General features: G+C 48.6%; 1 protein-coding gene across 2 annotated transcripts in view; it reads left to right on the forward strand.

The window, feature by feature from the left end:
* Positions 1–8,464: 8,464 nt before the first annotated feature.
* LOC127002597 (hippocampus abundant transcript 1 protein-like) overlaps positions 8,465–13,548 on the forward strand; it is a 31,201-nt gene continuing 26,117 nt past the window's right edge. The window contains exon 1 of one of the 2 annotated variants that reach the window (XM_050868687.1): positions 8,465–9,815. In XM_050868687.1, coding sequence (XP_050724644.1) covers positions 8,763–9,815 — 1,053 coding nt within the window. In that variant the 5' untranslated portion in view covers positions 8,465–8,762. The remainder of the gene's footprint in view (positions 9,816–13,548) is intronic. The other variant, XM_050868683.1, reaches the window with a different exon arrangement.

Below are 13,548 nucleotides of genomic sequence, written 5' to 3' on the forward strand. Positions count from 1 at the left end.
ACTAGAAACAACCACAAAATCAACACATTCAATAACCAAACACGCCTAAATCACCCTGATATATTTTTTTTACGAGGAGAAAAAGCAGAAATAACAGAAATAACCACGAAAACGACACAAAAGCAGAAATAACCGAAACAACCACCGAAAAACAACACACACAATAACCGAACACGCCTAAACCACCCTAATATATTTTTTTACGAGCAGGAAAAAGCAGAAATAGTGGTAGCAGTAGTAGTAATAACTTAAATAATAACAGACATACTCGTAAAACCAGAAACAACCACAAAAACAACACAGACAATAACCAAACAGACCTAACATTTTTTTTACGAGCAGGAAAAGGCAGAAATAACTGAAATAATAAGCGAAGTAGCACCTTCAGCCCCCATGATGACGTCAGAGGACAACAAGTATGGCGGCCGCTGAAGTGTAAATATGTAGCCGTCTAGAGGATTTTCAAGGTGTTCATCCGTTCGCAGCGTCTCACCGGTGGCCAAGATGAAGAACAGGGTAGCCGGGACGATTATAAGGTCACGCCGCATCGTAAAAGAAGGCATGGTGGTGAGTAAAGCTGCTTATTCACATGTCCTTCGCCCTCCTTCATCTCATTTTGTCCTCTGTGCCTTCTCCGCCTCGTCATCCTCACACTTCACGAATTGATTTATCTTAATTTACTCGTGTCATTACCTTTTAGTCATGTGTCAGTGATATAATAACCTGCTATGACCTTTCCTGGTTGCCCTTTCTCCTCCTCGTGCTTTCTCTATGCATCCCGGATTTCACAGCTGTATTTTTTTTTATGTTTTTCCGTATTTTTACCGGTTTCCGTGTCCACAGGTATCCTAGTCGAATATTTAATTGCCTTTTGGATAGTTAATGGCTCTATGGTTAATTTGGGAACTGGTGGGAACTAGTTTAGCTTTCAATGACAGTCCCGTATTTTTTTCCGTGTTTTTAGTGTTTTCCGTGTCCACAGGTACCCTAGTCGAATATTTAATTGCCTTTTGGATAGTTAGTGGGTCTATGGGTAATTAGGGAACTGGTAGGAACTAGTTTAGCTTTCAATGACAGTCCCGTATTTTTTTCCGTGTTTTTAGTGTTTTCCGTGTCCACAGGTACCCTAGTCGAATGTTGAATGGTCATTTGGATAGTTAATGGGTCTATGGGTAATTAGGCAACTGTTGGGAACTAGTTTAGGTTTCAGTGAGATTCCAGGAATCACTCGTTCGTCATGGAAAGGAAAGGCTGGCAGGGGGCAGGCCGGGTGGGGGGAAGGGGGAGTGTGAGGTAGGATGTTTGCACCACCACAGAGGCACCAGGTGTAGGCCAGAATGGTAAATGTAGTCAGAATGTCCTAAGTTAAAGAAGGCATTGGTGGGGCTGATAAATAAAATGTTGTGTGATGGAATTGTAATTTCTTATCTGTCAGACTGTGAGGCAGGATGTTTGCACCACCACAGAGGCACCAAGTGTAGGCTAGAAGGATAAATATAATCAGAATGTCCCAAGTTAAAGAAGGCAGTGGTGGGGGTGAGAAATAAAATGATGTGTGATGGAATTGTAATTACTTATCTGTCAGACTGTGAGGCAGGATGTTTGCACCACCACAGAGGCACCAAGTGTAGGCTAGAAGGATAAGTACAATCAGAATGTCCTAAGTTAAAGAAGGCATTGGTGGGGCTGAGAAATAAAATGTTGTGTGATGGAATTGTAATTTCTTATCTGTCAGACTGTGAGGCAGGATGTTTGCACCACCACAGAGGCACCAAGTGTAGGCTAGAAGGATAGATATAATCAGAATGTCCCAAGTTAAAGAAGGCAGTGGTGGGGCTGAGAAATAAAATGTTGTGTGATGGAATTGTAATTACTTATCTGTCAGACTGTGAGGCAGGATGTTTGCACCACCACAAAGGCACCAGGTGTAGGCTAGAAGGATAAGTACAATCAGAATGTCCTAAGTTAAAGAAGGCATTGATGGGGATGGAAAACAAAATGGTGTGATGGTGTTTTAGTTTCCTATTTCTCAGACATCACATTTACCACTGAGCTAGGAGAGATTAAGTACAGCAGATGACCATAAAGAGATAGACTGGATCATTGCACCAGATGTATTCCACGGATTAGTTAAACAAGCACTGATAGGCAGAGGAAAAAAAAGTGATGGAATAAGAACTTCATATCTATCTGTCAGGAAGAGATTAGGTACAACAGATGGACTAAAAGAGTAATATAGTGGATGTTTGCACCAGGCGTATGACAGGGGTTAATTGAACACATTGAAGGTTTGAGGGTAATAGTGTTTGATGGTTTTGTAATTTCATATCTGTCAGACATCATATGTACCACTCAGTTAGGGACATAGGGAGAGATTAGGTACAATGGACTGGTTATTTGCACCAGATGTATCACAGGGATTAGTTAAGGCCATTGATAGTTTGAGGAAAATGGTGTGATAGAATTATAATTACATATCTATTTGTCATACTCATTTTTCACTCAGTTAGGGACATAGGGAGACATGAGGTACAACAGACTGGATATTTGCATCAGATGTACTAGTCCAGGGATCAGTTAAACACATTACAGTAATAGGTTGTGGAAAATGGTGTGTGATGGTGTTGTAATTACATATCTATTTGTCAGACACATTTTCCACTCAGTTAGGGACATAGGGAGAGATTAGGCACAGCAGATAGACATAAAGAGATAGACTGTGTCAGTGCACCAGATGTATTCCAGGGATTAGTTAAACAAGTCATTGATAGGCAGAGGAAAATGGTGTGTGATGGAATTTTAATTACATATTTGTCACACATGATGTTTACCACTGATTTAGGGACATAGGGAGAGATTAGATACAACAGATGGGTTAAAAGAGTGACATACTGGATGCTTACTCCAGGCTTATTTGTGGGATTAGTTAAATAAGCCATTGATAGGCTGAGGAAAATGGTGCTTGATGGTATTATGATTATATATGTCAGGTATGATATTTACTACTGAGTTAGGAACATAGGTAGAAACTCGACATTTTTTATCAAGGTGAGGGAGTTGTTCCCACAGGTTATGTCAGGCCAAGTAGGTTAATTATACCTCTCAATCTTCCTTTTTTTCTTTCTTCCTGTGTTAAATAATTGGGCTGATTGATTAATGGGTACCTGGGGAAATTTGGGTAAAGTAAACTGTGGTATAGTACAATAAATGTTCTTAAAAGACTAAAAATAATTCTCTCTCCCTTATGAATGCCAGGAACAGACTAAGAAAGTAAGGCTTTTCTTTCTTGCTGCCTGTCATGTATCAGAAGATACCACAAACCTAACCGAAACACAAACATTTACCTTATGCATTTACTCAGTAAAGTCATGTATGCCTCCAGTAATGCAACTTTCAATCTAACAAAGTGAGCTCTTTCTTTATTGATTAGTTGCTACCTTTCGTGTGTTTAAACATATCCTTAACCTTTCATTACTATAAACCAAACAGTTATCATATTTGCATTCTCAGTAAATTCATATACCCGGTATGCTTCTTCAGTAATGAGATGTAGTACTAACAGAGTGGGCTCTTTCTTTGTTGATTTTTGCTATAAGTTGCAGTCTGTCATGTGTTTGAAGATAAAACTTAACGTTATCTAATCATAATCCAAACAGATACTACCGGTATATTTATTTACTCAGTAAACTCCCAAACTTATTATTAGACGCTTGGAATAGAAAGGCCGAACTCACCACCAAAAGAAAACTGGATTTTAGGTAACCACCATAAGCTTGCTCCTTTCATGTGTCAAGAGATGGTTAGTTTGCCTCTTTGTTACTGAAAAGAGGAGGTAGAGAAGGCAAGTCAAATCTGCATTCCCTGTTCCTGGCACAGGGTAGCGTTTCAGAAATGGAGTTTTCACAAAGTTGTGGCTTCTTTGCCCTTTTTATTCTCAGCGCCTCACATGCTTACAAGGCACCTGACCTAACGTCCCACAATCTGACATGGTAGTCTTCTATCAGATGTATCACACTGCTGAACATGTCACTTGTTTACAGTTTTGTTTTTGTTCTTTTCCACTTCTTTGTGTTTATTCACTTTGCAGCATGAGCCTTCAGTAGTGAATTTTGTATGTAGAGGAGAGCTTTGTAGGATTGCGTCATATTGATGATGATAACTTATTTTGGAGAGTTGAGCATGGTGAGAAATACCACCTGACAGACAGTTAGAGGAGATAAGATAATGAGCATGTGAATTTAGGGTCTTCCTGTGTTGTTTTGGAGTGCCCAGATAAATATTCTATCAATATGTTAGGCTACTCTGTTTCATTCCTGCAGATGACATAGTTCTGCTGCGTGAAAATGATCGTGAGTTCTAAGATTTGGGGAGCGGGCTAGGCATTATGTGTCGAAAGCAAGAACAATAACAGCAAAAAATCAATGTAGTGAGGAGGAAAGTTGTGAGGTTGGAGAGGAGTGTGCCATAGCCGAGTGGACTGGAGTGGAGTTTGATTGGCCAGGAAAATGGAAACGTTTCATCACTTAGATATTTTTCGAATGTGATGTGCAAAAATGAGGGTCCAGAGGGAGAGGCACAGAGTAGGGTGGAGAAGGGAAGAAGTGCTGTGGGGTTCAATGAGAGCAGTGAGAAGCAGGAGAAAAGTGAGTACCAAAATAAATAACTTTTTACAATTATTCTGTACTGCCAGCATCAACTCAGGGACTTTAAGGCTCGAATTTTTAACTGAGTACAACAAACTAAAATTATAATATCTATCCATATATATATCTACCTATCTATCTTATCTATCTATCTATCTGCTCCAAAGCTGAAGGAGTAAGCTAGAGACACAGCGAGACTTGATGTTGATTAGACACGTGCAGCAAATAGAGAGAAAAGCTGGCAGTGCATAAGAGTAGAGTGGATAAAATAGATGGATGAGATGGAAGGATATGTAAAGTTATCATCATCATCATTTAATTGTTTCTCACATTAACGGGATAGTAATACACATTTAAATGCTTCGCTCATGTCACATTTCTTGTTATTTTGTGGCCTCTGATATAATTTCTCTTTCTTAGATTACAATATCTTTACTAATTTGTCCTGTAGTACTTTCCAGTCCTTCAATGTGGCTCTGATTTTAGCTTGTGTTCCTATTCATGTAATCCAAATTTATCGAGTTCTGTGTGTCAGGATTTTAACCCGGTAGCTGCGGGGATCATGTTTCTTAAAGGCCCCTCTCAGCGAGAAAAATGAGAAAAAATCATCACTCACGCAGACCATTTCATAATATATATCAATGCATTTGTGATCAGTATATGCATCATCTATTTTTTGGGGTTTATATAATGGCAAAAATTTGGCCCGTCGCTGGTACACGGTAAAGCCACAAATTTGGCCCGTCGCTGCTACTGGGTTAACAGACATATAATTGCTAATTGTCTTAAAGTACCAAGGCCTCTTTCTACTAAATGGTTCAACGGGGGATTGGGATGGAACACTCCTACCAAAGTATATTTCAACATTGTATCAGTAAAGTTTTTTGTTGGTCACAATTACAACAAAACTTCATCAGTGCATCAGTAGCATTTTCTGTTGTCTTTCTCTTTGACCAGATAGTTTATTTATTTATTTTATTTTATTTTATTATTATTATTTTTTTGTATTTACCTATTTGTATTTACCTATTTGTAGTGTGTATATGTGTGTGTATGTGGAGATTCTGAAGACGATGGATATTTGATATTCTGGGAAATTTAGACTTGACATTAATTGGATTGTTCTTGTGGAATGTGGGTCTTATGTGCTAACTGGTTCCATTTTAGTTGAAATTGGACATATATTATTCATGCAAATTACTCTGTATTACTAGTGGAACTTTATGTATTAGTAATTGAAGAATGAGGCATTTATACTTGATAACATAATTGTCGTGATAGAAGATGGTTCACACTTACCGGTGACTTGCACTTGAAGAATGAGGCATTTATACTTGATAACATAATTGTCGTAATAGAAGATGGTTCACACTTACCGGTGACTTGCACTAGTTGAACAATGGCTTATTATTCCGATTCCTCGCTAATCGTCAACCAGTCACAGAGATACGAATTGTGGCCTTGCTGTAGTGATGTAACTCAGGCCATCCACGTCAGGGTTTGTTTTGATATGATAACCTAGGCTTGGGGAGCTCATTACAAAACAGTTCATAAACTCTCACCTCCCTCAGAAATATTATAAGCTTTCATTAGTTTGGTTCAAGTCTTAAGTCTATTGATTCCTATTGGCCGGACTCATATTATTATTAGCTTGACTGAGATAAGATAAGACACTGGGTACAATGTAACTTGAAGCTTGTGGGCATAAGGTCCTCCCCCTCCTCCTCCTCCTCCTGATACAATTACTTTTTCTTCTACTACTACTACTATTACTACTTTTTTTTTTTTCACTACATAAATGATACCTCCACCCATGTTTATTTTCCCGACACACACTACTACTACTACTACTACTACTACTACTGCTACTACTGCCACCATCACTACTACTACTACTACTTCTACTGCCACTGCTCCCATAGTTGCCACACAAGCATATTTTTGAGGTCTTCATTCATTCCTCGCAGCCCAGCAGCCTTCTTGTTTACGTCAATAAGCTGGTAATTAGCCAAAGTAAACAGGTAAATATAAACAGGTGTGCAAGGTTGACATGCTAAAACTGCTAGGAGGAGGAGGAGGAGGAGGAGGAGGAGGAAATAGTATTTATTTTTCTTGCATGTTTCATCGTCTTTCTCTCTTTCTTTGCCTCGTTTTCTTCCTTTAATTCATCATCATCATCATCATCATTTTTTTCTTTGCTTCCTTTTTTTCTTCTTTTTTCATTTTCTTCTTTCCATTTTTTTTCTCTTCTTCTTTTTCTTCTTCTTCTTTTCTTCTATTACTGTTGTTGTTCTTGTTCTTGTTCTTCTTCTTGTTCTTGTTCTTGTTCTTGTTCTTGTTCTTCTTCTTATCATTATTATTATTATTATTATTATTATTATTATTATTATTATTATTATTTTGTTATCAAAACTAATACTATTATCAGCTATGTAAATTTTTATAATCCAAATATTGATGATCCATAAAGATGAGATGAAATGATTGTTTGTTGATATTTAGGTTATAATGTGTGTGTGTGTGTGTGTGTGTGTGTGTGTGTGTGTGTGTGTGATATAAGCGAAGTGGTGCTGGTTGTGGGTGGTGGTGGGGGGTCAGCAGAGTGCAGATTATGTAGTGGTATCATGAGAGAGGGGGGTGGGGGGCGTTGCGGCTGTCATGTGTGGTAGGGGCGACGTAGAGGGGGGGGGGGGAGAGAAGAGGTTGCAGGTGTGTGTGTCTTGTGTGCTGGTGGAGGGGAAGGTGCGGATGGAGCGGTCAGCGAGGGATGGAGGGTGTGGGGGAGGTTGCAGTTGTGTGGGATGGGGTGAGGGGTGTGTGGAGGGTGGAGGGAAGGAGCAGCTGATGGAAGGTGGAGCTGCATGAAGGTGGAGCAGGCAGGTCATGATGGGAGGGGAGGTGTTTGGCCTGGCGGTGGTGGTGGGACAAGGTGTGGGTGCTGGGGGGTGTTCATGGGTATGTGAAGATGGCGTAGGATTGTGGCGGGTGTAGGTGGGAAGGGGGAGGTATGGGCGGCACAAGTCTGTTGATCCGGGCACTGGTTGGGCCCGGGTGGGAGGGGAGGGGGAGAGAGAGGGGGGTGCCGGGCACGAGTCCGCTGCAGTGCGGTGGACATATAACAAGCCTGAATTACTCGAGGCTGGGCCAATGGAGGTGCAGCAGCGTGGCGTGAAAGATTAGGCAAGGGCACATCACCCCGGACCCCGCCCGGCACAGGGCACCACACGACTGTCACGAGGCACACACGAAGCGGCCACCGGCAGCCAGGCAGGCAGCAGGACGTGGCACGCTCCCTGCTGGCCTGTAGCGCAAGGAGGAGTAGCGATGCGGAACACATTAAACTGTACCGAAAGTTAAGACCCGCACAGCAAAGTTAAGCGGCGGGAGAGTATACCCGAGGAGCCATTGTCGCCAAGACAACAGCCTCAGTCTTAACGAACTGTCATCCAGCGCCTGATCACCGGGGGGTGTGCCTCGTGGACGAGCACTCCGTGGCCTCGTGGCGCCCTCCACCCTCAGCTCCACAATTAATTGGGTTGGGTGTCACTCAACCCAGGTGCCTCGACCATGTGCCGTTAGTGATGGGGGGGATGGGAGGGGGTGTTCCAAGCCACAGTCTGGGCGCCCTGGCAGTACTGTGGAGTGTGTGGTGGTGCCTAGACCCAGTAATCAGCTGTGATGGCACCAGCGGTACAAAGGTTGAAACAAGAAGCGGCTGTAGCAAGGCTGACGGTAGCCGTGGTGGTGGCGGCAGGAGGCATCTGTAGCATCGGTGGCAGCGGTAGGGTGGTGAGGGTGGAGGTAGAGGGCAGCTGTAGCCAATAGCCGCGGGTCGGGGCCCTGAGGGCCGGAGGGAGCCTAGCTGGCTCAGTAGGCGTCGGGTGAGGGGAGGGACGGGACGCGGCACTCGTTCCCCAACGCTCTGTGCAGCGCAGCTCGGCAGTCACGGTGGCGGCGCCACTGGTGTCGGCCGCCTGCTGAGTAGCTCAGTGTTCACCTGCTGCCGTGTTCCTGGTGCGGGCGTGAACCCCGCAGGTGCCGTGGTAGTGGCGTGCGTGGACTCAGGGCATGCAGCTCGGCGCGTCCCTCGGGCATGCTGGGGGGTGACTGACCCCCGCCATGGTGGCAGAGCCCTCTCAAGATGAGGTGGAGCCTCACACCTCCAAGGACGACCTGCAGAACGACCAGCCGCCCCTCGGGGCTGCTGGTGGCACGGACCTGGGCGTGGCCAGCAATGATCGCCTCGGCACATCGCCGTTATCATCATCTCCTGAGGCGGGCGGCGGTGCGAGGGCCGGAGGTTGTGGCGGCCAGCTCGTCGCGCTTACGGACGGCGGCGGCGAGGAGGCACCCATGGCGAGGGAGGAGGAGAGCTGTTCTCCCGGGGGGGCGGCGGCGACTCCTCAGATGACGGGCGCCGCCTCGCCTCCCTCGCGGCAAGAACACCAACCCCGCCGCCAAGACATTTGCTCAACAGTCAGCAGCAGAAGTAGCAGCAGAAGCAGCATTGGAAGCAACGCCAGCAGTGGCACCCTCAACAACAGCAGACATGACGACAAGGATGAGGGCGGAGCGGCGGAGTGCAGCAGTGATGTGGAGGAGGGCGAGGGGAGGGCGTGGGGCGTGGGTGTTCCCCTTCCTGACCTGAGTGAGTACGAGCGTGTGTGGGAGGCGGCCCCAGAAGTGATAATAAGGCCAGCCAGCTTGGCCTCCTCCGAGACGCTCAGCCCAGACTCTCCCAGTCCCAGCCTCTCCTCGGCCCCCCGCCAACCAAGTGCCTTCACGGAGACTCAGGAGAAACTCCGGCAGGGGGACGAGCGGGGGGCGGCGGTGGGCTCGGTGGGCGGGGGCGGGCGGGCGTGTGGGTGCGGGGTGGAGGAGGCCAGTGCCCGGTGTGCGGCCTGCCCCCCTCCCGCCCCGGTGTACGTAAGTGAGCAGTTCCCCTCCACGGACCCGCTGGAGGAGTGCGTGGACGGCTCCGGCCACACGCTTCATGTGGACCTGAGCACGGGCGCGGTGCAGCTCCACCTGCACCTGCGGGATACTCACAAGCTGGCCTCCGCCCCCTCCACTGACCCCGCCAAGTGCCTGGCCGACCCCTTGCTCCCACCCGCGCCGGCCACTAGCTCCCAGCCCGACCCTGCCCCGCCCCCAGCACCCATCATATCCTTCGTGAGTACTGTTGTTATTGTTCTCGTGTTGTGGTGCGCCATGCCGTGCTTGGCGGAGGCGCGGCCAGCGAGTGGAACAGCGGCCCAGGCAGCGAGCCGGAGCAGCGGCGCCGCCCACTCGGGCCGAGGGTACTGCCGATCTCAGGCCGTTTAAAGCTGCTCTGCTCCGCGGCACCTCCTAGCTAGCTGAGGGAGCGGTGACCCAAGCAGGCGGGGCATCTCCCTGCTTGGTGCACCCCCGCTGGCACTGCTGCTGCTGCACCCACCGGTGGGGCCGGGGATGTGTCGCTGCTGCAGCATTATGATATAGGGGGGCGGGGAGGAGGAAGCTGCAGGGTGCAACAGTACCGAGGCTTGCTGAATCGCCCCCCGCGTATAGGGATAGAAAGACGACTGTAGTTATTTGTGTATTACGGTTATGACGTGTGTGTGTGTGTGTGTGTGTGTGTGTGTGGAGGGAGTGGTCCAGGCCTGGCGGGGGTCAAGGCGTCCAGCAGGTGAGGGGCACACACCTGCAGATTCAGGTGTAGGGCCGGGCCGCCAAGACACTATGGGAGGATATTCGTGTTTACTTCGGCGCCCGTGACGTCAGCTGTTATTGAACCTGTGTTTAGGGGGCGGGAAGGCGCGCCCGCACATCCTCTGCCCAGACCCGCCCCTCCACCCAATGACGATGACGGTTGTGACACGACCTGCTGCCATGCCCCTTCTTCACCTCTTCCCTCCCTCCATCCCACTGGCCCTCCCTCTCCCTCCACTATCTTCTCTCCTCAAATCAGTGCCGGTGGTGTGAGACGAATGGTGGTGGTGGTGGTGGTGGTGAGCATGATAACGGTGTCTCAATGTTGGGATAAACCGGTGTTATCATCTGGGAAACACACACACACACACACACACACACACACACACACACACACACACACACACACACACACACACAGCTATAGTTAGGTCATCGTTTCATCCCCCCCCCCTCTCTCTCTCTCTCTCTCTCTCTCTCTCTCTCTCTCTCTCTCTCTCTCTCTCTCTCTCTCTCTCTCTCTCTCTCTCTCTCTCTCTCTCTCTCTCTCTCTCTCTCTCTCTCTCTCTCTCTCATTTCTTCACTCCCTTCTTCCCTCCCTCTATCCCTCATTTCTTCACTCCCTTCCTCCCTCCTTCCCTCCCTTTCTCTTTCACCACCTCCTCGTCTCCTCCCTTCCTGGTGCTTACGTCACTACCAACACACACCTCATCTTCCTCCTCCTCCTCCTCCAACTCCACTGTCTCCGCCTCCTCCCCCTTGCAGCAACACTCAGGAAGAGGAGGAGGAGGAGTAGGAGTAGATGACCCAGTTTGAGCACGGAGGGAGGGAGAGACGGAGGAAGGTGGCGTGGAGAGTTTTGTCAGCAGCAGGAGGAGGAGAAGGAGGAGGAGGAGGAGGAGGAGGAGGAGGAGGGCAGCGGTAGGATATTGAACTGCTCCCCGAAAAGCAGTCCCAAGCCTTTCCTTCCCTCCCTCTGAAAACCACCACCACCACCACCACCACCACTGCCCCCCACCCCCTCACGTAATAGTCCCCTTCGGCCGTGCTAAGTTCAGCCTTGACTCGCTAAGGGGCAGACGATCCGTTATCAGAGGCCAGGTGATTAAAGGGCCGAGGACATGCTTATCAATCTTAGAGGGTGACCACGTAATCAGCCTCTCCCCCCACCCTCCTCTTCCTCCCCCTCTTCTTCCTCTTCTTCCTCCTTGGACTTTCCTCGTCATCTTCCACCTCCTTCAGTTCTCTTGTTCTTCTAGTTCTTGTTTTTTATGTGTTTTTTTTCTCTTCCTCTTCGTGTTCTCTTCCCCCTACCCTTCCATCTCTCCTCCCTTTCTTTATCCAACTCCTTCTCCTCCTTCTCTTTTTCCTCCTCCTCCATGTTCTTGTTCTTGTTGTTCATGTTTTTCCTCCTCCTTTTCTTCCTCCTTCATGCAGTTTTCCTCGTCTTCTTTCCCTTCCTTTTTCTCCTCTTTCTCCTCCTCCTCCTTTCTCTTCCTCCTTGTTTTTGTTCTTGTTCTTGTTGTCTTCTTATTTTTCCTCCTCCTCCTCCTCTTGCTCCTCCTCTTCTTCTTCTTCTTCTTCTTCTTCTTCTTCCTCCTCCTCCGGCCTCCATTCTTAATTTTTCGTCGTCATTCAGGCAAATGATATTAAAGTTCATGTAGTGAATCCATTTCTTCTGCTCCTCTCGTCTCCTCTCATTCTTCCTCCTCATTTTCTCCTCTCATTTTTCCTCCTCCTCCTCCTCCTTCGCTGTCCTCGTAGTCATTCCAGAAATGCCATTAAAGTTCTTGGGGGCGCCCATTCTTCCTCCCTCCTTCTTTACTCCTTTCTTTCCCCCATTTATTCTTTTCTTTATTCCTCCGTCCTTTACATCTTTTTGTCTTTTCATTCATAACATGTTTTCATTCTCCCCTTCTCTTTCCCTCCGCGTTTCTCTCCTCTTTTTCTCTCTCTCTCTCCCTTTCCTCTTCCTTCCTTCCTTCCTTCCTTCCCCTCACACGCGGCGCTCAAAACATGACGTCCCGAAACTTCACCTCTGTCTCCAGCGTATTTTTAGGCGTCGGGGTGGCGGGGCGGGGTGCGGCGGGGCGGGGCAAGGTGCTGGGCAGAGAGAGAGAGAGAGAGAGAGAGAGAGAGAGGGAGGGAAGGGGGGTGGGGTTGTTGGCAGGAGGGGGGGGGGGGCGCATCGTAACCCCGCTGAATACCAAGGGGGGCGTGAGTGTCGAGGGCGAGCCTGAAGCCTTGGTCTGAGGGCGAGGTGAGTGATCGAGGGTTAAGGGAGACAGACGGAGCGACGCGTGTCCAGAACCGCATTGATTTGTGCCCGCAATGCAGCCGCGGGGACGACGACGACGACGGACGAGGAGGTGCTGCTGGTGCTGGGAACGGTGGTGGTGTTGGGGGTGGAGGTAGTGGTGGTGGTGGTTGGGGGGGTGGTGGCGGTATGGGGGGTGCTGGTGGTGGTGAGGGGTTGATGGTGTTGGTGGTGGTTGTTGTGCTAGTGGTGGTGGTGTTGGGGGTGGAGGTAGTGGTGGTGGGGGTGGTAGCGGTATGGGGGGTGCTGGTGGTGGTGGTGGTCCTGGTGGTGGAGGTGGTAGTGGTGGTGGTTGTGGGGTCGGTAGCGGTATGGGGGGGTGGGGGTTGATGGTCCTGGTGGTGGTGGTAGCGGTATGGGGAGTGCTGGTGGTGGTGAGGGGTTGATGGTGGTGGTGGTGGTTGTGGTGCTAGTGGTGGTGGTGAGGGGTTGATGGTGGTGGTGGTGGTGGCTGTGGTGCTAGTGGTGGTGTTGGTGGTCGTGGTAGTGGTGGTGTCCTCGAGTCAGCTGGCGCCCACGTGCTGCTCCGACTGGAGGTGGAACGACTAGACACACCAGGATTTCACACTCCTAAAGAAATGGCGCCTTCCACTCCTCCACTCCTCCACACATGACAGCGCATGGCAGCCTTGCACCACCCCGCATGGAAGCGAGGGAGAGAGGAGAGGGGATGGGAGGGGAGGGGTGCTATGCGGTGTTGGGGGCGCGGGGGAAGGGGAAGTGTCAAGCAGTAGTGGGCGACGTCAAGCAGATAGGGCACAGGTCACGTTCAGAGACGGGACGGGCGCCACTCTTGACGCTGGTCACTGTCACCCTTGCCTTGTTGCTGCCCGCCCCGCCCCTCCACACCCCTCCCCGCCCCACACTGCCCCGAGTATCACCAGTGCCAGTGCCCCG

This window comes from Eriocheir sinensis, chromosome 2 (genome assembly GCF_024679095.1).
Source record: "Eriocheir sinensis breed Jianghai 21 chromosome 2, ASM2467909v1, whole genome shotgun sequence".
In the NCBI taxonomy this organism is placed as follows: domain Eukaryota; kingdom Metazoa; phylum Arthropoda; class Malacostraca; order Decapoda; family Varunidae; genus Eriocheir; species Eriocheir sinensis.